This window comes from Terrapene carolina, unplaced genomic scaffold (genome assembly GCF_002925995.2).
Source record: "Terrapene carolina triunguis isolate 2854851 unplaced genomic scaffold, T_m_triunguis-2.0 Scaffold62, whole genome shotgun sequence".
Lineage (NCBI taxonomy): Eukaryota > Metazoa > Chordata > Testudines > Emydidae > Terrapene > Terrapene triunguis.
This window is the reverse complement of record NW_020664413.1, coordinates 54,383,981-54,409,117: the sequence shown is the minus strand read 5'-3', so window position 1 is coordinate 54,409,117 and position 25,137 is coordinate 54,383,981. Positions and strand designations below refer to the sequence as shown.

Sequence of the window (25,137 nt, the reverse complement as noted above, 5' to 3'; positions counted from 1 at the left end):
TGGATTTGCATTTACTGTAGCTCACCATCCCATTCTGGTTTATAAAAGTAAGTCAACTAGTGCCTCTTACACATACGCACACACACACGGTTTCGTGAGCATTTGGAAAATTCTAAGAATAAGTTTGTCCCTGTGATCATACTGTTTTAAGTGGAGGATAAGAAACTCATACGAATTAAAAGATAATCTGCAAAGAGTAAAATAAAAAAAGGGTTGTGACTTTGCTGCTTCTTTATGTTTTTTATAGAAGGCCTGAAAAAAGATGTACACCGCTACCTCGATATAACGTCACCCGATATAACACGAATTTGGATATAACACGGTAAAGCAGTGCTCCAGGGGGGTGGGGCTGCACACTCCAGTGGATCAAAGCAAGTTCAATATAACGCGGTTTCACCTATAATGCGGTAAGATTTTTTGGCTCCCGAGGACAGCGTTATATCGAGGTAGAGATATAACTGCTTTTTTTTAAATTTAGGGAATATCAGAAATATAAACTCATCTTCCCTGATTTTGCTGAAGGGTTCAAAGGGTTGGAGTACTCAACCCTTACCTGACTGAGGGATGGGGATTTACTTTTTCACAAATAAAACTTTTATCCCAAAACTGTCAGCAGTTTGCGTTAGGGCTTGTCCCCACAGAGAGTTACTGAGCGGCAGGCCACTGTGAGTATCTACAGTGCACCAGCTTGCCGCACATTAACGTCCCATGCGGACACTGCTACAGCACAGTGACATTTCTACTAAGCTGCACTCTGGACATTTCACTGCACTGGAGCAGTGTCCCTACGGCAAGCTATTGTGTGGCAAACTGGTGCATTGTAGATTCACCCCCTGGCTTGCTTATCAGTAACTCGCAGTGTAGGCAAGCCCTAAGAGTTGTGAAAAAACAAACAAAAGGGCCAGATTCTCAAGTCCAGCTCTTCTGGGCCCAATGCAGGTTTATGCTTTCTGTTCCTGGTCCAGCATCAGTCTGTCCTGAGGTACCATGGAGCAACTTGAGGGCTGGTGTTAGTGCCACTGGCTGTCTACCACCCCAACTGGATGGTTCAGCAGCTAGAGATCACTAGGGTGTAGATGTGCATGTCTAGAGATACCCAGCCTCATCCCCTTTAACTCAGATCTATGCCACCTGCAGATTCACCATGCTGGTGGAATGTTCAGACAGCCAATCTGCCAGCCCCACAGGTGCTTTGCTCTGGCAGGCCAGCTAAAGTACAGCCAAGATCTGGCTCAAAGAATTTTAAATAGTCTGACTAAAAAGCTCTTCCCCCTCAATTGCTCAGATTTCAAATCTCTTATATCATAATTACACCGGTTCTCTAATTGTCCACTGTCCTCCAGCAAACATAAATTGGAAAAATCTGATGTTTCTCATGAGAAAAGCAAGCAAGAGACAAATCATTGTCTTTAAGGGCTGCATTGCAGATCAGAAAAAATGAAAAAAGGGCACAAACATTTTTTCTCTTTCATGGGTCACCTGTAAGAAAACCAGGTGACCCAGGTCAAACCTAATTAAAACTCCAGAATTTATGCAGAAGTCAGCAGACATGTGGTTGACTTGTCCTCGTGATTTACCTTCTTCCAAGTCATATCATTGTTGCCAAAATCCACAAAAATCCCAGTAACAGAACATTGTAGCAACCAGCAGAACACAACTGTTACCGTACTGCATTTTAGACCCCTGTGAGGATACAAAAATTTGGATCCACATCTGATCTGCATCCACAATAATGAACTTGTGACCCGCACTCCACCTTTTATATGTATTTGTATCTGCACCTGCACCGAATCTCACTGTTGGAGCCCTGTGCGTATATAAAAATTTGGATCTGTATCTGGTCCGCAAAGATAGTAAACAATACAAAAGTGGATATCTGTGGATTTGCAGGACTCTATATCTTTGCAGGTCAGGCATCAGAAAATGTTCAAGTAATTAACAGAGGCTCTTCTATTAACCAAATATATTCGAATGGTGTATTAGAAAATAAAATCTGTTGTCTGGTTGTCATATAAATTATCCTTGAGAACAAGATCTAGAAGCAAAATTTAGTTTTTGAACACACATTAATACTATTTTTAGGTGAGGTTTATAAATTATTTTCTGGTTATACTACTTAGTGTATACAGCTGTAATCTAATATTTATTGTTACAGAATAAAGGAATGTAAGGGAACAGAAGATGGAGTCAGAGATTCAAATTAGTTATTTTCAAGGCCTGCAAGGAAGAAAAGCCTGGGAAGAGTTTCCCATTCTTAAAAATATGCTTAAGATATTCCTCTGAGAGTGATTTATAACTTATGTCATTTTGTAAACCTTTCCAGCTGCCAAAACTAAATTTGCTTTAGACTCTCTCCAGAATTGCAGGGTCAGTGAAGTAATATAAAATGTGTTCTTGTCCTGTTTTCCAGGGATAAATACACTGTTTCCTTTGCTTTACCAAGGAAATAGCTATTGTACATTCTCCTATATAAATACAATTCTTATTGTTTAACCTTATTCAGTTTTGTTTCTCTTTGGCAGCATCTACACCACAGATCTGATTTTCTCCTAACTGAACCAGTGAGAATGCATGAAATTAAGCACAAAGAGTGCAAACCTGCCATGCTGACTCACGTTCTGAACCATTGCAGTTTCCTCCCATCCATTAAACTTTTTCAATTGCACACTGGGTGCTTATCCCACAGTTCCTGACACATCTATAAGAACTGGATTCTGGGACTATGGTACAGTAGCAGAAGGTCTACCCATTTCTGCCCAAACTGTCTTAATGCTGTCCACACTGCATTGAACCAGTTCAGACTAAACCAGCATTTAGCTAAAAGCAAAATGTAATCCCAATGGTATTTGGTTGACATGTTAAATGTATAGAGCATATGTGTATGGGGAGGAATGTGTTTTAGGTAGGATCACATAATTCTTGGCAGAGTACACATCTGTAATGTAGACAAGACCTTAATGACTCATACATTTCAGTGTTTCTAGGCACGCACGCACGCATACACACACACACACACACACACACACACACACTTCACTAGTTAGCAAGATAAAGGTAAGCTGACATTCTTCAAAAAGGAGACAGGATGGGATGTCTCTCTAGTCCTATGGCCTGGAGATACAAGCTAGTCCTCAACTCAAATCTCCCAATTAGCTAAAATCATCAGTGGGCTTTGATTTTTTTTTTCTTTTAAATATTTTTCAAAAATTAAACAGATGCTTACCCTGACATCTATATGTTAATTAACCTCAGTAAATATCAAGCTTTGGCAAATCAGCATTTTATGTATTTAAACTGCAAGGGCTAGATATTCCTTTTAGTTACACAGGTATAATTTTGAAGCAAGTCCATTGACTTCAATGGATTTATACTGCTGTGACTGAGATCAGAATGTTTACCCAAGTGTTCAGTACAAAGCAATAATGAAGTAAAAAGTTTCATACCTGCATGTTTTCCCTCATGTCAGTGGCCTCTCGTAATGGATGCACTGCTAGTTTAAAGATATCATCTATAATCTTAAGGCTTGTGTTCCTCAGCATGGTATACTCGCTTCCTTTCTTTCCTATTCTCACCGACAAACTGCGCTTTTGTGCTTTTCCTCCTCCACTTCGATTAGTTATTGCAATGTGAACAAAAAGTGTAACATGCTCCATGATATCTCCAACAAAGCAGCGCAAGGGTATATGTCGATATCCAGGCTGTAAACATTCAAGTGGTATGGTATACTGGCCTATAAACTCATCACCAATATAGTCATCATCCAAAACAACAAAACGGATCATGGCAAGTTCTGGTAGATTTATTTGGAACTCAAAGCTTTCATCAAAAATAGGATTGTCACTGTTTTGCTGAACAGTTTTAGTTCTTTGTTCTGCACAGTCTGCAGGAATTCCATGAATTTCTATGCAAACATATGGGTCTATGACATCCCCTTTTGCACAAGCTCCCTTGGGCTTTGGAAAGTTCTGACCACTGATAATTTTGACATGTAGAACTTGAGGAGAGACCCCTGGAACGATGCCTTTTGTATTTGCACTAAAGTAAGATACTGTATCACGCATAACAGAAGGTCTAAGGACATAGCCACATCCCCCATTCTGTAAAAACCAGCCAGTATGTAGATCCATCATTGGTCCTGGAGTCTGATAGTTCATTGCCACTATCTGACAACCACAATTCCAAAAATCTTGGGGATTTAAGTTACTAGAGTCTATCCTCATAGCACTTGGGTATATCCTAGACAAAAATTTCTTGTTGTAATTGACGAAGTCCTCTGGATACTCATTTGCAATTCTACTGGCCTCTGCCTCACTGAAAGAGCAGATTTCCCAATAATTCTGACTTTTCATAGATACCACAAAATCTTTGTACTGGACAGACTTGCATATCGATACCAAATCAGACAACTCTCTGCACAGCCAGATCAGCCTTGGTTCATTCACATAATCTTCAGACATTCTTCGAGATATTTCAGCCTCTTCATCTTCATCAGTGACTTCTCCTTCTAATAAATCCTGGTCAGAGGGAAGCTTCTTCCCTTTCACAATGATCTTCATTTTCAATTTCTCAGGTGATGGAAGGTAGGCTTCTGATGGTAAAGGTGCTTCTGTGTAGAGTTTGTTTCCAAAAATCTTCTTCATGTGTTGAACCATTACTTTCTGTTGTTGTATTGAGCAGTGGTTACCCAAGCAGAGAATGAGAGGATACTCTGAAGTAATGAAAGCTAATTTGTTTATTACCTCAATAACATTTCGAAAGGCAAGCGGTGATGTCATGCTATTACGGTTACAAATGATGGGCTCATTATCTGGACCATCACAAACATCAAGTTCAATACTCCTACAATTCATTTTTAAAGCCCTGACATAACCATTGATATCAGCTGGTCCTCTAAATTGGTCTTCTATTAGATAGGTATTGTGAGATGCATTGATATAGTAATGTGATAAAGGCTGAGTCATATCCTGGACAACTTTTCTGTGCTCAGGGTCAAAAATATCACATTCTGGGGACACCAAATACTGAGTAAATCCATCAATTGCAAGAAATCCCTTCAACCGTCCTTCTTGAGAAAGTTCATACCTGCGGATAATGTCTAGACACATTTCTTCAGTTATATGAGCAACTCCTTGCTCAGCTTCTAAAAAAAGCATGAGGTCATTAGCATCCAAATATTCTTTGTTTTTAGATATCTGCACTAGTAAAAAATAAACTTCAGGTCTTGTGCAAAGTTCGCTGAATGCTTCACAAAATTCCTCTTTAGTTACTCGAGTTGTTAGTTTTTCTTTGCTTTTCTGGATTTCCTTAAATTTTAACCTAATCTTTGATTCCTTTAGGGTAGGATTAAGCTGTTTGATTAACTCTACAGATGTATCTTCTAACATTATGCCATTACCATCAACATCTGCAGCTTCAAATACAGTTTTTAGCCACACAAACCGTGGGGTATTCTGGCTGTTTTCCATCAAATCCAGAGGTTGCTTGCTACGAGAAACCAGGTAACGTAAACCTGACACCCAAATGTTGGCCACATCAGCTGAATTGGCAACCAGGTCAAGAGACTCATAGTTCTCCCCATGAATTACAGAGAATGCACAGTCTTCACTAATCTGGTCTGCAAGTCCATTGTTCCTGAATGTTTCAGTGTTCTTCCCTAGTCTTATCTCTTTTACAGCAGAAATATCAAGCTTAGCCTTGTCAAGGTCTTTCTTGGAAGGTTCCCAGCGAAGAGCTTGCAAGTCAGTGTCTAGAGTAAAAAAACGATTATAAATGCGGGAATTTGGACGGACTTTCTTCAGTTCACACCCAGCCTGCATAAAGCTGATACAGTCACTAGCACTGCTTATTTTCTTCTCGGATGGCATGCTGCTGAAGGACACAGTTTTCTTCCTTCCACATTTTTGGTTGGAAGGATCCTGTAAAATAATTTAAAAATAATTAAGTACATTTTCTTCTGCCCTTTTTCAAGTGTATATATAATATACAAAGCATAGCTACCTTATATTTGTTTGATCATCAAAACATAAAGCACTATCCCTTCCCATAATTCAGTTATCTACTCAGTTATAGAATATAACTACACAGTGTCTTGTTTGGCTGCAACAACATAGCTGTCACAATCACTCCTGAGAAGCATATTGGAAGGAGAGGGTTTGTGGACAATCAAGGTAACTGGAGGAGTTGGGATTGGGGAGGGTTCACTGAGCAGTGAGAAGCTTCACAGTTATGGAATTAACCTGGAGGGTTGCTACGGGGATGAAGGGAGTGGGGGGAGAGCCTAGAAGAGCCTGGGGGGGAGTGGAGGGGGGGGTTGAAGTAGAAGGGAAAGCCTGGGCAGGTGGGAGATGGCCCTGCCCTCATTCTGACCCGCTTTCCATTCCCCTCCTTCAGTGTTGCCCCTCTCTCGCCATATCTGGTGTTTCCACGAAGCCCCAGCCGCTGGCGTCAGGGGAACACGGGAGACTCGCAGCGGTCACTGACAGGAAGGTGCGTTTCCAACCCTGCAGGCTGCAGAGAACAGCCTGGGAGCACGAGCCGAGCGCTCCCTGACGGCTCAGCGACCAGAAGGGAAAGAACAACAGGCCTCACGGGCAGCGGCCAGGGTGAGATCTCATCACCCGAAGCCAGCCTGGCCATTCAGGGGGCCGGGGAGCCCTCTGGGCTGGCAATGCTGCGTTCTGTCCCGGCCCCCAGCACGGGCTCCCGCCGGCTCCTGTGCCCCGTCAGGCCCATCTCAGCTCCACCCTACGCACCAGGAGGGCGCCAGCCTTCCCTCCCGGCTCCATGCTGCCTGGTAATGGGAAGGAGGAGGAGAGATCAGCCAGGTGGGAGGCAGAGAAACTGCCTAATTACCTGCTCAGCAGGCACCACAGCAGCCCCAGTGGCCAGGAGGAGCAACTGCAGCCCCAAAACCTATTGCCGGCCCAAAGCCAAAGCCTCAGGAGAATTAGTACAAAAAATAAAACCTCCCTATAATCCTTGAAGGTCACAGGGCCTGATTTTCAAATAAGGCCTCCAGGTTTGTGTGTGCTGTTTTGTGCCCACAACTTGCCGGTAGAGAGCATGAATGAAACGCAGGCATAAAACTGCTGGTGCAATTCTTCAATGTTGCAAAACTGTGCCTTCCAAAACAATGACCTAGTTTGAAAACCAGGCCCATATTTCTTGCACTGTAGTTCTGACCAGAAAACCACATACTCAGTAACATAGTATCTTAAGGATCCCACCATGGATCTAGATGACTTTACCTGTTAAATTAAATCCCAGCATATACTGCTCTGTAAGCAGTATAAAAACTAAGTATGAATGTTTGCATTCTTGGGCTAGCTATTTTGAGAAGGTAGGTCATTATTAACGTTTTCTGTTTTGGAAGTATTTCTCTGTGCTTTATTGTCCATCTTCTATACAGCACTCTCCACATTAGCCCATTCAATAACATCTGAAGTGTTATCAAAGAAATACAACAACCGTATTCAAAGCCAACTGGCTCTATTGGGAACAATTACAAAACCTCTAAACTTTAGTATTAAAGGTCTTTAGCTAATCTGTCAAGGCAATGAATTAAAACATTTAATGACAGGCAAAATTACTCTAGCCATTTATTGTAGCATTTAGTATGCTAATTAGGATTAAAATAGGGAGAAAGAAAGTCAATGAACCCAGCACATTAGTTCAGCACATTTTTACATTTTCACCAGCACATTTTTATGTTCCTGAGTCATCATACTGCAATTTAATATATTGCTGGTATGAAAATCTTTAAGCAACAGATGCTAATGAGTATAAATGAATGCAGCCAATTATACAGTAGTTTATATAAGAGCCTTTTCTCTCCCACTTTTAGATTTTTAAAGAAAAAGTTATTTAAATTTAAAACAACAATATGTTTGTGGTTTTTAGCAAAATCCATATGAAAGTCCATATCTCGCTTTTAGCGGAACAGTGTAGATTCCAAAACCAGAAACCTGAACCTATTTCCAATGATTTCAATGGAAGCAGGAAAAACCTCATACAGTGTTGCCAACTTCTGCAGTTTTATGGTGAGTCTTGTGGTATTTGGTGTCTTTCACACAATGATATTAATAGGCAGCAGGCTTCAAACAAGCAAAAGGAAGTACTTCACACAACACAGTCAACCTGTGAAACTTGTTGTCAGGGGATGCTGTGAAGGTCAAAACTATAACTGGAATCAAAAAAGAATTAGATAAGTTCATGAAGGATAAGTCCATCACTGGCTATTTGCCAAGATGATCAGGGATGCAACTCCATGCTCTGGGTGTCCCTAAGCCTTTGACTGCCAGATGCTGGGACTGCACGACAGGAGATGGATCACTTGATGATTGCCCTGTTCTGTTTATTCCCTGCGAAGCATCTGGCATTGGCCACTGTCGGAAGACAGGATACGGGGTGAGATGCACCATTGGTCTGACCCAGTATGGCCGTTCTTACGTTATGTTCTTAAAGCCCCAGCATCTGTAATCAAAACATTGCAAATTTGCATGAGAATCTCAGCTTTCAATTAAAATAAAAGGTAAGTTTCTAGTCCTCATGGTTGTGGGGAAGTGGTTGAAAACATTAAACAAATGCACTATAAATAAAGGCTCAGAAACCAGAAGGCATATGAAAAGTACCCAATATGTGGTGGTGTTGTTTTTAAAATCTCATGATTTTTAAGCTAGTCTCATATTTTTGGTGGGGACACATGATTTTTGAATATTTGGAGGTTGGCAATACTGCTCACATTAATTTAGAAACAATTCACATTTAAAGTCTTCTTAAATAAATACAGTAACTGAGACATTTTTGGAGTTTTAATCTACAGCAATCTATACAATGATGGAGGTACTCTGGGCCAGATCCTCAGGTGGGGTAAATCTGTCCCACTGACTTCAGTGGAGCTACCCTGATTACACCAGCTAAAGATCTACCATTTTGTCTTTGACAGAGAGGGCAGCAAGATTTGTTACAAAACATGCTCACCAATTGGCTTCTGTGGAACACACACAAGTTGTTTATTTTTAGTTGTGAAATGGCTGTAGTTTTTGATGGCAATGATACCTTGAATCAAACTAATTTATTTTAGGTGACAAAAATAATGGGCCTTCATGGGACCATTGAGTGCTGCCTTTAATGCTTGCTCTTAATCTTTAGGGTTTATTGCAGAGAGTTTTTAGTTGGTGTCATATAGGCAATTTAAAAATTGTAGAAAAATAATGTTTCCTCTCCATGAAGGACTTTTTCATATCTGTTCATCAAGTCAATCAATTCAAATCTAATCCTGGGGACTAATTATGTAAAACGACCAGGATTTGGATGTTATTGCAACTGATATTATTTTAATTGGCATTACTGACTAATCACTCTAATCTACAATACATGGAGGAGAAAACTATGCAATTTGCAATTGTAAATTGATCCAAAAATGAGCTCATAACCACTCCAGGTGTTTCTTATTTGGTCACTATTGTATGATTTCTTTGTAACGCTTTTAAAATGAAGCCTGACAAATTTGTATATCATTTCAATTTAATAAGGCAGTTTTCATTTCAAAATGTAATCATCAAAAACATATTTATTCAAGTTTTGCAAACATTAAATGCTCAAAAAAGTGTGCCCTTAATCTTTTTTAAACTATAGCTTTATTAAATCTCAGGGAGAGGACATATTTTCTTCTAGAGGCACATGCTTACCTAACATTAAGAAAAGAATCTAATTTACATTCCTCAGTTAGTGGTGGAGCGGGTTTCACTAAGGACATTTCGGTGAACTATCTATTTTGTTGTTCCATAATTTGTTTATTTAAAATAAAAAGAGCAAGATTTACTAACAAATCAGCCTGCTTCCATCTGTAAGTAAGCATCAAACAAAGATTCTCCTGATAATTAGATTTTATTTCACCCAGCTGAATAAAAGCTATTTAAACAAAATAAAAACCCCAAAACAAACAAAATGTGTTTCTTCTCAGAGCAAGCCAGATCCTGGCCTCTGCTCTTGCACCTTTACACTGCTCTAGTGGGGCAGCTAAGGATTCAATCAGTGGGGTGTAGCCAGCTCCAAGCCCTGCTACCTCTCAACCCTAGGGGGATGATACAAGATGGAACAATTTAGAGTAGCCTCTGAACTACTCTAAGTTATACGAGGGGTCAATTCAGTCCTGCCTGTCCCAGAGACTGGAGAAGAGCAAAGGGGGCTTGAAGTCAACTTTGTCTCCACTCAGGTCCAATGTTGCGTTTAGCTCAGGTAGACCCACGGCTCAGGGCCAATATAATTAATTACTTTCTTACTTTATGTCTCTAATAAATTCAATTCCTATGTTTTATTCTTCTAACAAACAACATTAAACTACAAACACTTTTATGCTGCAATGTCTCTATTGGCTATAACTCCTGATCTATGTCACCTTTCACTCGGAATTAAATACAGGAATGATTATAGACACCTAACAAGCTAAAAGTTGCTAAGAGCTTATGTGTATGAATAGCAAAACTGTGTTCTTGTGCTAAATGCCAAAGGTATTCATACTGCACACTATCAGGAAACTCTCCATTGTATTCACCTACAGAAGAACAAATCTTCTCTTTTATTAATCCAAAACACTCACTCAGTTCAAAAGCACAATGCGATGTTCTACTGAATCCTTGAGATTTAGTGTGTGTCTTTCTCAGAGACCTTAGATAAAGCAAAATAGAACTTCGCAGGTAGTAAGCACAGTAGTTCTTCTATTCATCCCTCACCTTTCCACTCCTTGCATGCCACCAAGGAGCATTTGTACCAGCTTCACATAAGCCAGTGTGGAGGGCTCCAATGGGAGCAGGTCAGGAGAACTGCCACAGGATTTCCAGTGGCCCTAACACAACAGGCCAGTGACAGAGAGAGGCTACCAGCACTTTGAGTCCTGAGGGCTAGAAAAACAGCCACGGAGGGGCAATGCTGTCCCCAGCTTGGGGACAAATTTCATCCCCAAAGCCCTGCCCACTTTGCTCCACATCAAGCCTGATGACTCAGGTTTTATCCAATGAAATGAATGGAATACTATGAGAACACAGAAACTGCTCATCTCTAACAACTCTACAATAAAAGCTCTGTAACAAACAGTACAGCAGTGAACTCCTGCAGTTATTTCCATGTACCAGTGTCAGTTTTTTTCCTTCAGATAGTTCACTGAGTCAAGTTTGACTTGGTCAGTGGTAATTCTAGCTTTACCATCTCAACCATAATAGCAGCATCAAGTTGCCGTAACATACACAGCTCTGCGTGACTTTTCAAAAGAATGTATTTTTTCCTAACTATAGGCATACACTTCCTCTACATTTCTCCCATTATAGATCCAAACTCACCTTAGTCCCACACAAACCTGGTGTTCTCCCTTTTCTTATTGGAAGGGTGTCACAAAGCTGAGGGGAATCAAATCTCATTCCTCTGGGTGTAAACTGACCTCTGCAGGGTTCAAGCAGATCTTTTTCTTCCCTCTGACCAGCAATGCACACTAGACTAGGCAGGTGTATTTTGGGAGGGATGGGGAGTTACAACTTCCTCCAAAGGATCATGTATTGACTACTACCAAAGCTTGATTTGATGGTCCAGAGATCTGATATAGTATGTCAACTTTTAAAATGCCATGCACAAACAATGAATCCTGAATATGAGCCTTTAAGTAATATTTGTTACAGCAGAACCTCAGAGTTACGAACACCTCAGGAATGGAGATTGTTCGTAACTCTGAAATATTCGTAACTCTGAACAAAACATTATGGTTGTTCTTTCAAAAGTTTACAACTGAACATTGATTTAATATAGCTTTGAAACTTTACTATGCAGAAGAAAAATGATGCTTTCCCTTTAGTTTTCAGTAGTTTACGTTTAACACAGTACAGTATTTCCCTTTTTTGTTTTGATTTGGTTTTTTTGTTTGTTTTGTCTCTGCTGTTGCCTGATTGCGTTCTTCCAGTTCCAATTGAGGTGTGTGGTTAACTAGTCAGTTCATAACTCTGGTATGTTACTGTGTGTTTAAATGGATTAATCCTTCATAGTTTCATGCTTTCTGAGCTGTTTTTCTTATTAGGAGTGTTTGTCTCTACACTGTATTCAGGTTTGAATTTGGTCTATACAGCACTGTGTCTCTAGGAAAATATTTAAGATAATTGCCTGGGATCTCAAAGGCACCTATAAGATCCACATATATTTGACTATAGACATGTTTTAAAATCAAAAAGAAGAATATTTCAAAGCTTCTTTCTATTAAAAACATACAGTCTCGAAGAATGGGAACCAAAACACCAACTGTAAAGTAGTGTTTATAAGCACTGCTGTTTTTCCATGGTTAAAAAACCCCATAAATAAATTCAGATCAACTGAACTGATTCATCTTAACTTTTCACATTTTGTAAAAAAAAGAGAAAGCAATAACTTACGGAGATTTCCCATCATTAGAGCCTTCATGCAAGACAAAAAATATAAGTGTACAGAACACTATTTAGGAAAAGTCACTATTCAGAATTAGTGTGTGTACAGCTTACTGAGGGTACAAAGAGAGGGAAATCCTATATTCACTATAGGAAGTTATAATGCTTTCAAAGTGCCAACATTTTTCAAAAGTTTCCATAGATTTGTGTTCCTCAATTTTTTGGGTGCCCAACTTGAGGCCCATAGAGCCTGGTTTTCAGAAGGGAAGAGTTCCCACAATTCCAGCAGCGGTCAAGAAGAGCTGCAGGTGCTCAGAACCTCTGAAAAATGACACCACAGGCATCTCAAGTTGGGCGCCCAAAGACTAAGGCACCCCAATGAGTGCATATTTTTGAAAATGTTGGCCTATTCCTTCTACTACAAAAGAAATTAAAACACATGGGTGTGAGTATGTCATGTATAACTGTTTACTTACAAGTGAAATAATGGTTTACCAGATGCTGACCCATCATAAATCTCTTGTGACTATGAAATGATGCCTTGTCCTTTTATGACCTATCTCTGTGGGGTTCTCTTTTGTGGACTTTTCTGAGCAGGGAATGCTCACATATTTTTCTTCTGTATAGAATATTGAGTATTACTGAACTCCCAATTTGTCTTTTGATAGAATCCTTATCTATAATTATTGCAAAGGCTTAATACCTTTTAAAATGCATTTAAAACATTTGTATAATTTCTTTAAAAAGTGACACTATGGCTCTAATGTTGAAAATGCCTACGTGTTGACACTGCCCTTAGAATTTGCTTCACATTTGAGTGAGAATAGTAGCTAATGGAAAAGGAAGGTGGGACAAACGTCATAACTTCATAACACCAGCCCAGAAGAGGGCAACTAATGTGGCATTCCATTCCTAATGAAAGGAAGCAGAGTTTGGGTTATGCTCCTGATTCCAAGTTTTGCTCAGGGATACAAAACAAGGAGCATAGATTTTCAGTGATGGAAAAGTTCTACTATCTAATTGAATCCATCCGCCTGCAAGGGCAGGATTAAAAAGTTAAAAATAAGATTAAGTGATTCTGCTTCCTACTACCGCTGTGCAGTAGTTATGGCAAGTTATCAAATATAATAGAAGGAGAAACCGATTCATGTTAGTTAGGTGACTTGTCTATCAGAGCTAAGATTTAAAACCTGAGTCTTCTCATTCCCAGGTCTGCACAATAACCATTAAACAATGATTCCTTTGGCCACAATCCTAACACTTACGCACACGTTTAACTTCAAGCAGGTGAACAATCCTACTGAGTTCAGTGAAAGTTGAGTACATGTGCAAGTGTTAGCAGGATCGGGGCCTTAGTTTTCAACTGATTGTCTCAGAGGAAAAAGGCTGCTTCGGCTCAGATTAAAGCTGGTTACCAGAATAGAAGAAATTCTATTGTCAAACGTACCCTGCTCGTCAGAATTACTGAGTATGTAAACATTGGGATCAGTGAGTCACTGGTAGCTGTGGAAAAACTCCACGCTACCCAGCCTAACCTCTGACCAACCTATATTTTGCCATTTAAATCATAGCACTAATAGAAATAATTACAAGGAATCCACACATACACACAAAATGCACCCCCCCACCAAAACTAATAGAACTTAAATTGTCAGGTCAGAAGTCAAGAACTAATGCAGTGATACTGATCAGACAATGACCCTACACATGTGAATCCCAAGCTCATACGCTGCTTCAGCCAGAAATTAAACTACATCAAATGTATCTAACATGTCAATAGCAATGAAGCTTCCTTTAAGAAATACAAAAGAGCAAAAGCATCACTAATGGCAGACACCTAAAGTCCTTATAGAACTGTAGGGTCTCTGCGACGAGAGCTGACATTTATTGCTAAATGCTGAGAGCTAAACTTGGTAAGTACAGTTAAGACCAGTCTGCAAATCCACTTATCTCTCTCAGAAACTAGTCGCATTTTCACTGAATGATCTTGCTGTTAAAAGAAAAGCCTTATTCTAATCTCTCCCACTTCCCAGGAACATGGGATCTAAAATAATTCAAAAGCAGTCTCCTCTGTTCCTCAATTATATGGTGATAAACTGAGCATCCTGAATAATACATAGGTTATGGAATACCATGTGATTTATTTAATCAGTAAACTGGTTAAATAAAGTATTTCCAAGGGAAGCACATTAAATCTATTGATACTTTAACGGCAAAGGAGTACTCTGCTTATTTGGAACTACTGCAGGTGCTCAAGTGGTATTCAAGATACAATTCTGGTCTTTGTAATGCTTAGAGGCTTAGGTTACTTGGTCTCTTCCCAAAGAACCCTTCACACTTCTGTCCCTCCTCCCCACCAGATTGTCGAACAAGAATTTTCAAGGAAGATCCTATGGCACAGTGTAATAGGGCTCAGCCATGGGGCTATCATGAGCAGTGTATATAGCTACAAAGAATAAAAGTGCTCCTCATCATGATGGTTAGATTCCAAAGTGTCCCTTTTAAGTTTCAGCATGGTAGAATAACTCACACTGTATACTGTTCTTTCTCAAATAGTTCTGAGTGTTGTAAATGCTTGAGAACAATCATTTTCATCCTGGTTTATCAAGATCCAGGACACAATCCTCATTCAATATCCCAAGGGTGTCATGTTGGTCATTTTTTTCACATAGCAGAGGTAGCTGCACCAGAAATACTGACATGACATATGGACTTGAGATAAAAGAACAGGAGTACTTGTGGCACCTTAGAGACTAACAAATTTATTTGAGCATAAAACCTTATGCTCAAATAAATTTGTTAGTCTCTAAGATGCCACAAGTACTCCTGTTCTTTTTGCGGATACAGACTAACACGGCTGCTACTCTGAAACATGGGACTTGAGATAGTTTTACTGCCTAAATCCCATTCAATCACTATGCATTATTGCCTGGCAACATATATATATATATATATATTGTGTGTGGCAGAATAGCACAATATATATAAACTGGCATATTGTGCAGGATCAGACCATTTTATAAAGGTGAAAAAAATGTTCATGTTTGAAATTTGCTCTCAAATACACCCAACACACACAACAACCTGCCTGTTTTCAGCCCTGCTTTCTGGTCATTTTTGGAATAATACACAAGGAAACCATCAAGAATCAAAGCAAGTAGATGCGGTGGTTTTATAAATGTGTAAACCAGAGCATATAGAGATTAAGTGACCTGCCCAGGGTGACACAGCAAGTCAGTTTCAGAGCTGGGATTGTAGCACAGGTCTCCTGAATGTCGGTCTTGTGCTCAAGTTCACTAGACCACAGCTGTTCCTTAAGAGAGAGAGAGAGAGAGAGAGAGAGAGAGAAAGGGGGGGGCGATGAGGGGGAGGCAAAACAGACCAAATACTAGTATATTTAACTTCTGAAATTCAAAATTGGATCAGATATGCATTAGCAGGGAAGAATTCATACTCTGAACCATGAACAGACTTACAGTCGCCAGAGAATATCCTAGAATGGCTCATTTCACAGATTTCATCAATTTTCAGTATAGTTGCTGTTACTAGAATGAATTAATGAGCAAAACTTTCTATCAAGTTTGTGCCAATTTTGACAAACGTTATTTCTGCAGATTTTAAATATCAGATACCTACGACAGTAACAACAAGGAAAGCAAAGAAAAAACCAACTGATCCATTCCTATTATTGTAATGAGACTGAGAAGCAGCACAAATCAGCCACCTTCAAAGATCAAGCTTAAGGACAGAATGATACAACTCCTACAGTCATTCCTGTATATGCTGCCAAATCACACTCCTGGACTAACCTGGAGAATTCAATAGCTTGTGAGAACAGATGTTAATGTTGAAGGCCCAGATCCAGCCATCCCTACTGACACAAAATTCTTTCCGTCTTCAAAGGTTTGCCTGAGTACAGACTGAATAAGGACTGTGGGATTTGGTCCAAAGTTCAACATACTAAGTCATGACAATACAAAAGTTCTCTCTCTAACTAGTCTGGCACAAAACTATGTGTTTCTCTAACATAAAATAAATAGATCAAGAGTATCAGACAGGCAGATGCACAAAGACACTTGGGGCAGATTTTCAAAGGTATTTATGTGCCTAAAGATGCAAATAGGTGCCTTGTAGGATTTTCAGAAGCATCTAGACACCTAATTCCCACTGAAATCAAGGGGAGTTAGGCACCTAGGTGCCTTATGAAAATCCCACTAGGCTGCTATTTGCATCTTTAAGTGCCTCAATGTCTTTGACAATTTGGCCTTTAGCTAATTTAATTGTTCACACGGTCCCACCCAGACTCTCTCGCACACTCTCCATTTTGAAAAAGCAAGGACCCTAGACATATGTTATATTATGTATGAATGAAGGGGAGGGGAGGGGAAGGGTATCCGTGGGAGCAATAGCAGCATTTACAGTGGGTTTCTCAGCACACCCTGGGACCAGCTAGACACAAAAGGGGGAAGGAGCTTAATAATGGCTTTGTAGTGAGCTTCTCATCAAAAGGGGAGAAAATGTCATTCCCCAGAACGGCCACCCTGAGGGAACAGAAGAATGCAGGCAGGATGCAGACAATGACCTAACAATTCTGAGATGCTGAATAGTCCCCACTGGAGAAATTCAACAAGAGACAAAATTATAATGGCTTGTCTACTTTCCTCTGCCCCACCAGCACTAAAACCCCTTTGAATTTCATCAGAGCACTAGAATTTAGGATGGGGAGAAAAAAAGAGAAGGGAAAACTCAAGAGCAAAATATTTGACACAATTTATTTGCTGTGTCAAAAACAACCCTCTAATGCCAGCGTTGTTCAACCTGCTCAGTCCTACCTTGAGAAAAGTTAGAAATTTTGTTGGAAAAATTACGGAAAAGAAAAAAGAGCAGCACTTTAAAATTCCAACTGGAAATGCTTTCTGGAAATAAGGTTTCCATAAGGCAAGCACAGTCAGTTTTCCTGGGTGTTATAATGCTAAAACTAATCATTTCATTTAGACTCAATCCTGCAATCAGATGCGTGTAACTGAAGTCAGTGGGCTCCAGGCAGGCACAAGGGTCCAGAGAGCTTTCATTTATATATTATATATAGATTTCTTTCATTTGGTGTATAGGTTGCAACTCCCTGTAATAATATCACCTAGGGTCTCATTCTGCCACCCCTGTTCATGTTAGTAGCACTTGACTCTGCAAGAAGACTCATTAAGTCCCCTGAGATCCATGGCGGAAGGTACTGTTCAGGGTGGCTCAGGGTAGCAGAATCTATCTAGCCCTTACTTATCAAGCAGTTCAACAAAGATCTACAGAGAGATAATAGATATAGTTGCTCTGTGCGTGTATGCACACCCCTGTACAGCCCCACCAAGGGGTTTACATGTTGCAGAGGACTTTGCCTCAGATTTTCACTCTTGCTGCGTAACAAACCCTTGATTTCATGTATAGCGGCAGAGTTCCTACTAGTTATGTTTAAATATAGGCTTTTCGTGTGGAAGGCACCAAAGGTGAAATTCACCTCCAGCACTCACAAAGCCTAAGAGAACAGGCTTGGCTGAGAATTCTGTGTGATTGGGTGAAGTCAAATCTATCAAATCCAACCAGGGGACAGGCACTGCTCCTCCATGCAACTCTGTGGAGATTTCAGAGCACTGGAGACACACTAGTGTGGGTTCAAGTCTCTCCTTGCAAACCTCCCTTCAGTCTCCTCAAGAACCTAGAACCTTCCCTTGCAGAACCGTGCCCCCTCACTCACCCACTCTGCCTGGGCAGTGCAAGCGTTAAGTGGTGGAGGCAGCCTTCGGTGGACGCGCCCCTCTTGGGTCTATTTCTCCTTAAAAATGCATAGAGCAGAGAGTTTCATAGGACATCAGTGCTCCTCTGGTAACAAATAAGCCTCCAATTACCTCCTAATGCTCCTCCACAGTGCTCTATTATTCTAAGTCAGGGGTGGGCAAACTACTGCCCGGGGGCCACATCTGGCCCTTCAGATGTTTTACTACGGCCCTCGAGCTCCTGCTGGGGAGTGGGGTCAGGGGTCTGCCCCACTCTATGTGTGCTGTGGCTCCCCATGGCTCCAGGAAACAGCAGCATGTCCCCTCTCCAGCTCCTACGCGTAGGGGCAGCCAGGGGGTTCTGCACGCTGCCCCTGCCCCAAGCGCTGCCCCCGCAGCTCCCAGTGGCCAGGAACCGCAGCCAATGGGAGCTGCAGGGGTGGTGCCTGTGGACCGGGCAGCACGCAGAGGTGCCTGGGCATACCTCCGCATAGGAGCTGGAGGGGGGACATGTCACTGCTTCCAGGAGCTACTTGAGGTAAGTGCCACCCAGAGCTTGCATCCCTGACCCTCTTGCCCTCCAAACCACTCCATCCCAGCCCAAAGCACCCTCCTGCACTCTAAACTCCCCATTTCTGGACCCACCCCAGAGCCCACACACCCAAGCCAGAGCCCTCATCCGCTCCCACACCCCAACCCCCAACTTCATGAGCATTCAGGGCCTGCCATAAAATTGCCATACCCAGATGTGGCCCTTGGGCCAAAAAGTTTGCCCACCCCTGTTCTAAGAGCTCCATTTGCTCCCATTTGTAATTCTTAAAAGTCTCCCAAGGCCAGCTTTTCAGGCCATCCTCTGGATGACTGGAGTCCTGGGAAATGGACCGAATAGCTCCAGATACTCTAACAGAATATAAAATGAAGACAAGGTCACTTTTATTCTTCAACTGTCCAAGAAAAGCAGTAACAGGAGGCCGTGGAAGGGTGAGAGATCTCAGCTCTAGTGTCCTCAAGGTCTCCATACCAAAGATCTTCTTTTGTTCATAGATTCTTATTTCTTTAGATTGATACTAAAATAACAAGGTTCCTCCATTCAAAGCCCGAGGGGTCCTGGCATAAATCGCAAGAAGAAAAAGATAAAAATTAGCAGCTTACCTAACAGCAGCCACAAAACTCTGCCCCCTACACAACTGCCATCCCTCAACACAGACCTACCCGCTACCAAACCCTCCCCCTGCAAAAGCTCAAGCAAACAGATATACCTTACAGCATGACCTTAAGGTCAATTTACAGGAAGGGCGGGAAAGGGGGAGGAAGGGGCTTGGTTCAGAAGCTGAGGGCTCCTCAGGGAGAATACCGTACCCCACACACCCCCTCTTTTAAATGACAGGGCTTCCAGCTCAAGCACCTCCACGTGACACCTGGAGAGAGCTGGCCTCTCAAGTACGAAGGTCCCAAGTTATTTAGGACTTTAGGTCAAAACTAACATTTTAAATTCAATCTGGAAACTTGTAGGCAGCCACTGTAGGTCACAGAGCTTGGATGATGAGTTTCCCCTGGAGAAGCACTGTTTAACATGCTGGACACTGCATTCTGCACCTGATTAAGTTTCCAGATTGATAAAAGGCAGAAACTCCAGGTAAAGTACACTGCAGTGATCCTGGTTGGAATTGACAATGGCCTGGATCATGGTAGCAAGTTCTGCATCTGAAAGAGTTAGTCAGAATCTGCTAACCAGGCGCAAATAGTAAGAAGTGTTCCTGCCACCACTGTTATCCTGTTGTTTAACAACATTTATTGAAGAGCGAGATCTAATCTGAAGTTTATTTATGAAACTGGATAAGGGAATGTTCCCTAAAGTTTGGTGACCTTAATTCTGGTGCTAGATTTGCAAGCCAGCCTTGCTAGAAACATAAATTTCTTTTATTAAATGTACTAAGTTCACAATTCTAATCTAAATGAACAGCTGGGTTATTCTTCCTGTAGGCATAATAAACCCTGCATGTTTTGAAATATGTAACTCCTTTATTTCACAAATATCTATTGCTTTCAGTACAGGCATAAAGCAGAAGTGTTATGAACCTCAACAAGTAGTCTGAATAGTTGGCAGATAAAATAAAGTAGATCACAGATCAGGAATTGAAAAACATAGAAGAATCAAGGTTTCAGAGCCATTCTAGTGGTACAGGGCACCACTGTTCGGGAGCTATAGAGGGAACAGAGCCTGGCTGTAAACATAAAGTATTGCTAGAAAACTGTGCTTACGCACTTAGGGTACGTCTACACTGAGCTGCGGGAGTAATCCCCAGCTTGAGGAGACATAACCAGGCAAGCTCCGATCGAGCTAGGGGGCTAACAATAGAGCATAGCTGCAGCCACACGAACAATGGAAGGAACTAACTGGTCCAAACATGTAACTGTCCGAGATCTTAGGCATGTACCTGGGGCAGCTAGTCCCTCCTGCAATGGGAATTACATTCTATTTTTAGCACTCTAGATCAAGCAGAGCCTGGCTATGTCTCCTCAATCTGGGAATCACACCTGAAGCATAGACCTACCCTTAAAAGCTTTCAGTTATGGTGTTACCCTTGATGTAAAAGCTATTGTGCTCTGGGGAATGGGAAAATGAGCACTACAATAACTGCACATTTCAGCATAACTTTATTGCTTTTTTCCCTTGCTAATCAGAGATCCCAAAATGGGCACAGTGAACACAAAAGAACATCTCAGTGATGTTCTGAAAAGAGAGAGACTGGGCAATTTCCCCCCATCACTAGTTGCAATAAGATTTGGAAGCGGTCTGCTACATCAGCACTGAATGTGCTGTAGAAATAATCCTAGCTACTTGCAAGAGATAAAGAATAGTAGTGAAAAAATTTCACTTGTAATCTACAGGGAAATCTATAGGACTGAAGATGTAACTATTAGAGAGAGGTGATCCTTATATTGTTTTATTCTCTTTATGTATTGAAATGCAAAACCTTTGTCACACCCACTCTGACACAAAAACCCAAATATAAATGGACTAGATTAAGTCCACATCTTCCTTTGTAGATTTTACCTGTAATCATCTTGTTCTTGGAAGCAGCATTTACCCTTCCTTAGCACTCTCTGTACATCCCTTAGAAACGGTACATATCTTCAGGCAATCGTTCATTCAGATATGGGGATCCAATCAGATTAAACCCTTTCTATGGGTCTGATCCTGCATTTCTTCATCAGGCAAAGTTGCCACTAAAATCAAAGGGAGTTCTGCCTAAATGAGGTTTGTGAGAATCTGACCCTATGGTATGAAGGAGGTTCTTCTTCTTCTTCTGATGAGACCTTCATACGTATTAAACTGTAACTAATAAAAAACCTAAAAATAGAAATCATTGACATGAGCAGAGGAGTTTTGCATACAAGTTTATGGCATAAAATAGCCTAAAGGAGGTAGGCAACCAAGAATCTGTTCATGTCTGACCTGCACTCCATTCATGTATGACAACACTCTCTCGGATTAAAGATGATTCAGGGCTCTTCGTAGACAGAATTCTACCCCTCCTAAACAAATGGAGTCGGAAAGAAGACTATACTGGTTAAAAAAAATAATAATAATAAAAAAAAACCATGGTTTACAGGGGAAGCAAAAGCACCCCTAAAAATCAATGTATAGCAAGTGGAATGGGGAAGTTCATAAGAATTAATATAAGTTAGAAGCTAGGAATTGTAAAAAATTGATAAGGGAAGCAAAAAGACAAGAAGAAATCAATGGCTAGCAGAGTTAAGGACAATAAGGAGGTTTTTAAGTATATTAGGAACAAAAGGAATTCTAATAATATTAGGCCATTATTAGATATAAATGGTAGGACTATTAATAATAATGCAGAAAAGGCAGAAGTGTTCATTAAATATTTCTATTCCATATTTGGGAAAAAACAAATGGTGTATTCATATCATGATGATGAAATACTTTCCATTCCAACAGTAACTCAGAAGGATGTTAAACATCAGCTACTAAAGCAAGACATTTTTAAATCAGCAGGCCCAAATAACTTGCATCCAAGAGATTTAAAAGAGCTGGCGAAGGGGCTATGTGGACCATTACTGTTGATTTCAACGAGTCTTGGAACACTGGGGAAGTTCCATAGAACTGAAAGAAAGCTAATGTGCCAATATTTTAAAAGGGTAAATGGGATGACCCAGATAATTATAGGTCTGTCAGCCTGCCACCAATCCTGGATAAAATAATGGAGCAGCAGATACGGGACTCAATTAATATAGAAGTAAATGAAGATAATATAATTAATGATAATCAGTAAGGATTAATGGACAATAGATCTTGTCAAACTAACTTCATATATTTTCTGATGAGATTACAAGTTTGGTTGTCAAAGTCAATAGTGTTGATGTAATAAACTTCTTTTAAGGCATGGGAACAAATATTTGATAATTGAGGGTTCTTCAATCTAACAGACAAAGCTGCAACATGATCCAAATTGAAACTAGGTAAATTCAGACTGGAAATGAGGCACAATTTTAAAATGGTTAATTAACCACTGGAACAATTTACCAACCCACAATTTTTATCAAGACTGGATTAATTCAGGGGAAGTCCTAAACCCGGTGTTATACAGGAGGTCAGACTACATGATCACAAAGGTTCCTTCTGCTTTATAATCTAGGAAACTATTAAATTACTCTGTTCTACCCTTTTCAGATGAAATGGTCAAATATGATGGTGTATGGTGCTTTTGCTGTCATGATACTGTCGGTTATTATTCAATTGGGCCTGAAATAGGATGGCCAGTTTACTTCACTTGGATTCTTACAACAATCCTCCATCAGTAAAGCATGTAATCCAATAAAGCATCCAATCTCCACAGCATATTATTTTAAACCCTTTTTAATCAACTTAGCATAAAAATGACAAATGAATAAATAAACTGAGTCAGGTCATCCCCAGCCCTTAAATGTATCACTGATGCACCAAAACCCAATGAAACTATAGAATCAAAATAATTTGGTAATTCTTGTGTCATTTATAATTGAAGAGGAACTGTAAATTATTAAATAGGTTTTAAACAGAATATATAACAGTAAATTAAATATTTGTGCAAGCAAACTTTGGTTGTTTTAGCTTGTCTATAATGTATGTAAGAAGTGAAATCTTGCCTCAAGCATAGCATTTAAAAAATTCCCAGATTTCCATCAGAAAAAGAAAACGTTCAGCACATCTGGTTTCAGCAATTGGAGGCATAAATACACCTTTAAGAAAAATACTTATCAATTTAGGAGTGTGTCCTTGAGATATAGGAGTTTTTATAGGTGGGTGATACACACCCTCCTGAGTGGTACACATAGCATCTCCATGGAAACACAGGGATACAGATCCCCTTGCATCACTTATCTGAGGGATTAGCTGCTTTTGTATTCAGCTTGGAGAAGAAAGCCATAATAAGTGGGGAGAACAGGGGGATGGCTATTCACATACAGCACCTGGCAGGATTGAGGCCTTGCATTTTTCAGGATGCACAAACTGTTTCCCATTTATTTCATCTACCACCCACAATTGACAAGATTCCTTACAGAAATAGGTTTAGGGAAGGACTGCTAATTGTTTTCAAGTAATAAAAATATATCTGAAGTATTTCCCCTGTATATGATATTTTCCCTTCTGTTATGTGCTCAAGTGCATTCCATACATTCAGCTCATTTGTCCTTTCAACCTCTGTTTTTAATATATACTCGGGCTGAAGTGTTATGCTAAAATTACATATAGACTTGTGTCCACCATTTATAATCACAGTACGAAGCGTAGTAAAGGAGTCAGGGAAGCAGTTTTGCATGTCAACCTTTGAAACACACTATTGTAACATGATAAAGGGATCAAGAACTGACACCTTAAACCCAAAATACAAATGACACAACAATAGCATAATTCATTTAAACTTCTCCCCTATAGGTAATACTCTGAATTCCCCTGTGACAATGAACTGATGAGTCCTTAGGAGTCAGTTTTGGTAGCCGCCCTCACTAAATGTGAATCTAATAAATAGGCGGGCATATGCAGAGTTCTTACTAGCATGAGATCAGGATGGCTGCTTTATTCATGATGATCAGCAAAACTGTGCGAGAGTTATGTAGGTTACCCAAAATGAGTGCCAGTAACCCTTCATGACAAACCACACCCTCTATAGCCCATTTACTTAAAGAAAAACTATTTTGCAAATGTTTTAGTGAGGTGTAAAAAGAAATATTGAAGCATTTATTAGTATCCATGCCCCTGTAAAGCCAGGCTCCCATAGAGGCAGCGTTGCCTAGTGGCAAGAGCACTGGCCTAGGACTCTGGAGACCCGGATTCCATTTCTTGCTCTACCACTGACCTGCTGGTTGGTACTGAGCAAATCACTTCACGTCTCTATGCCTCAGTTTCCCCATCTATAAAAATGGGGATAATGATACTAACCCTCCTTTGCAAAGTGCTTTGAAATCTACTGATGAAAAGCACTAGATGAGTGCTAGCATCATGAGTTCAACTGTGCAGGTCTCAGGGGAAGAAAAATTGGTTCCATTTTATAAAAATACAATGACTGATTACACTGTTATTAGACTCCTTTTCAGTTATATGAATTTGTGGTATTACAGGTATTAAGAAGCATAAATACTATCTGAAGTGTAATAACAATGTAATTAGTCAGTCTATTATCAAACATAAACATCACATTAAAATAATACATTTTAAAACAACTCTAAAAGCAAGTTCAAATAGATTTTGTATACATAGAAAATACTATTACTATATCAGCAGATATCCCGAAACCTCCCTGGTCTAGAAACAAGTGCTGTGTGCCCTACTGGAAAGTGGGAACTCTTCTGCTCCCACTTTTAAAAGGCTGCTAGATATCAGATCACAAAGCTGTCAGTAAATATTGCCTGTGCTGGGCTTTGGATCTGTAACATCAATGGGCCTTAAGCATGTCCTTAAAGCACAA

At 40.3% G+C, this 25,137-nt stretch overlaps 1 protein-coding gene across 1 annotated transcript in view; it reads right to left on the bottom strand.

Moving 5' to 3' along the window:
• PLCL1 (phospholipase C like 1 (inactive)) overlaps positions 1-25,137 on the bottom strand; it is a 297,889-nt gene that overhangs the window by 52,114 nt on the left and 220,638 nt on the right. Inside the window, exon 2 of the mRNA XM_024206998.2 lies at positions 3,444-5,915. Within this exon, the coding sequence (XP_024062766.1) occupies positions 3,444-5,915 (2,472 nt within the window). The remainder of the gene's footprint in view (positions 1-3,443; positions 5,916-25,137) is intronic.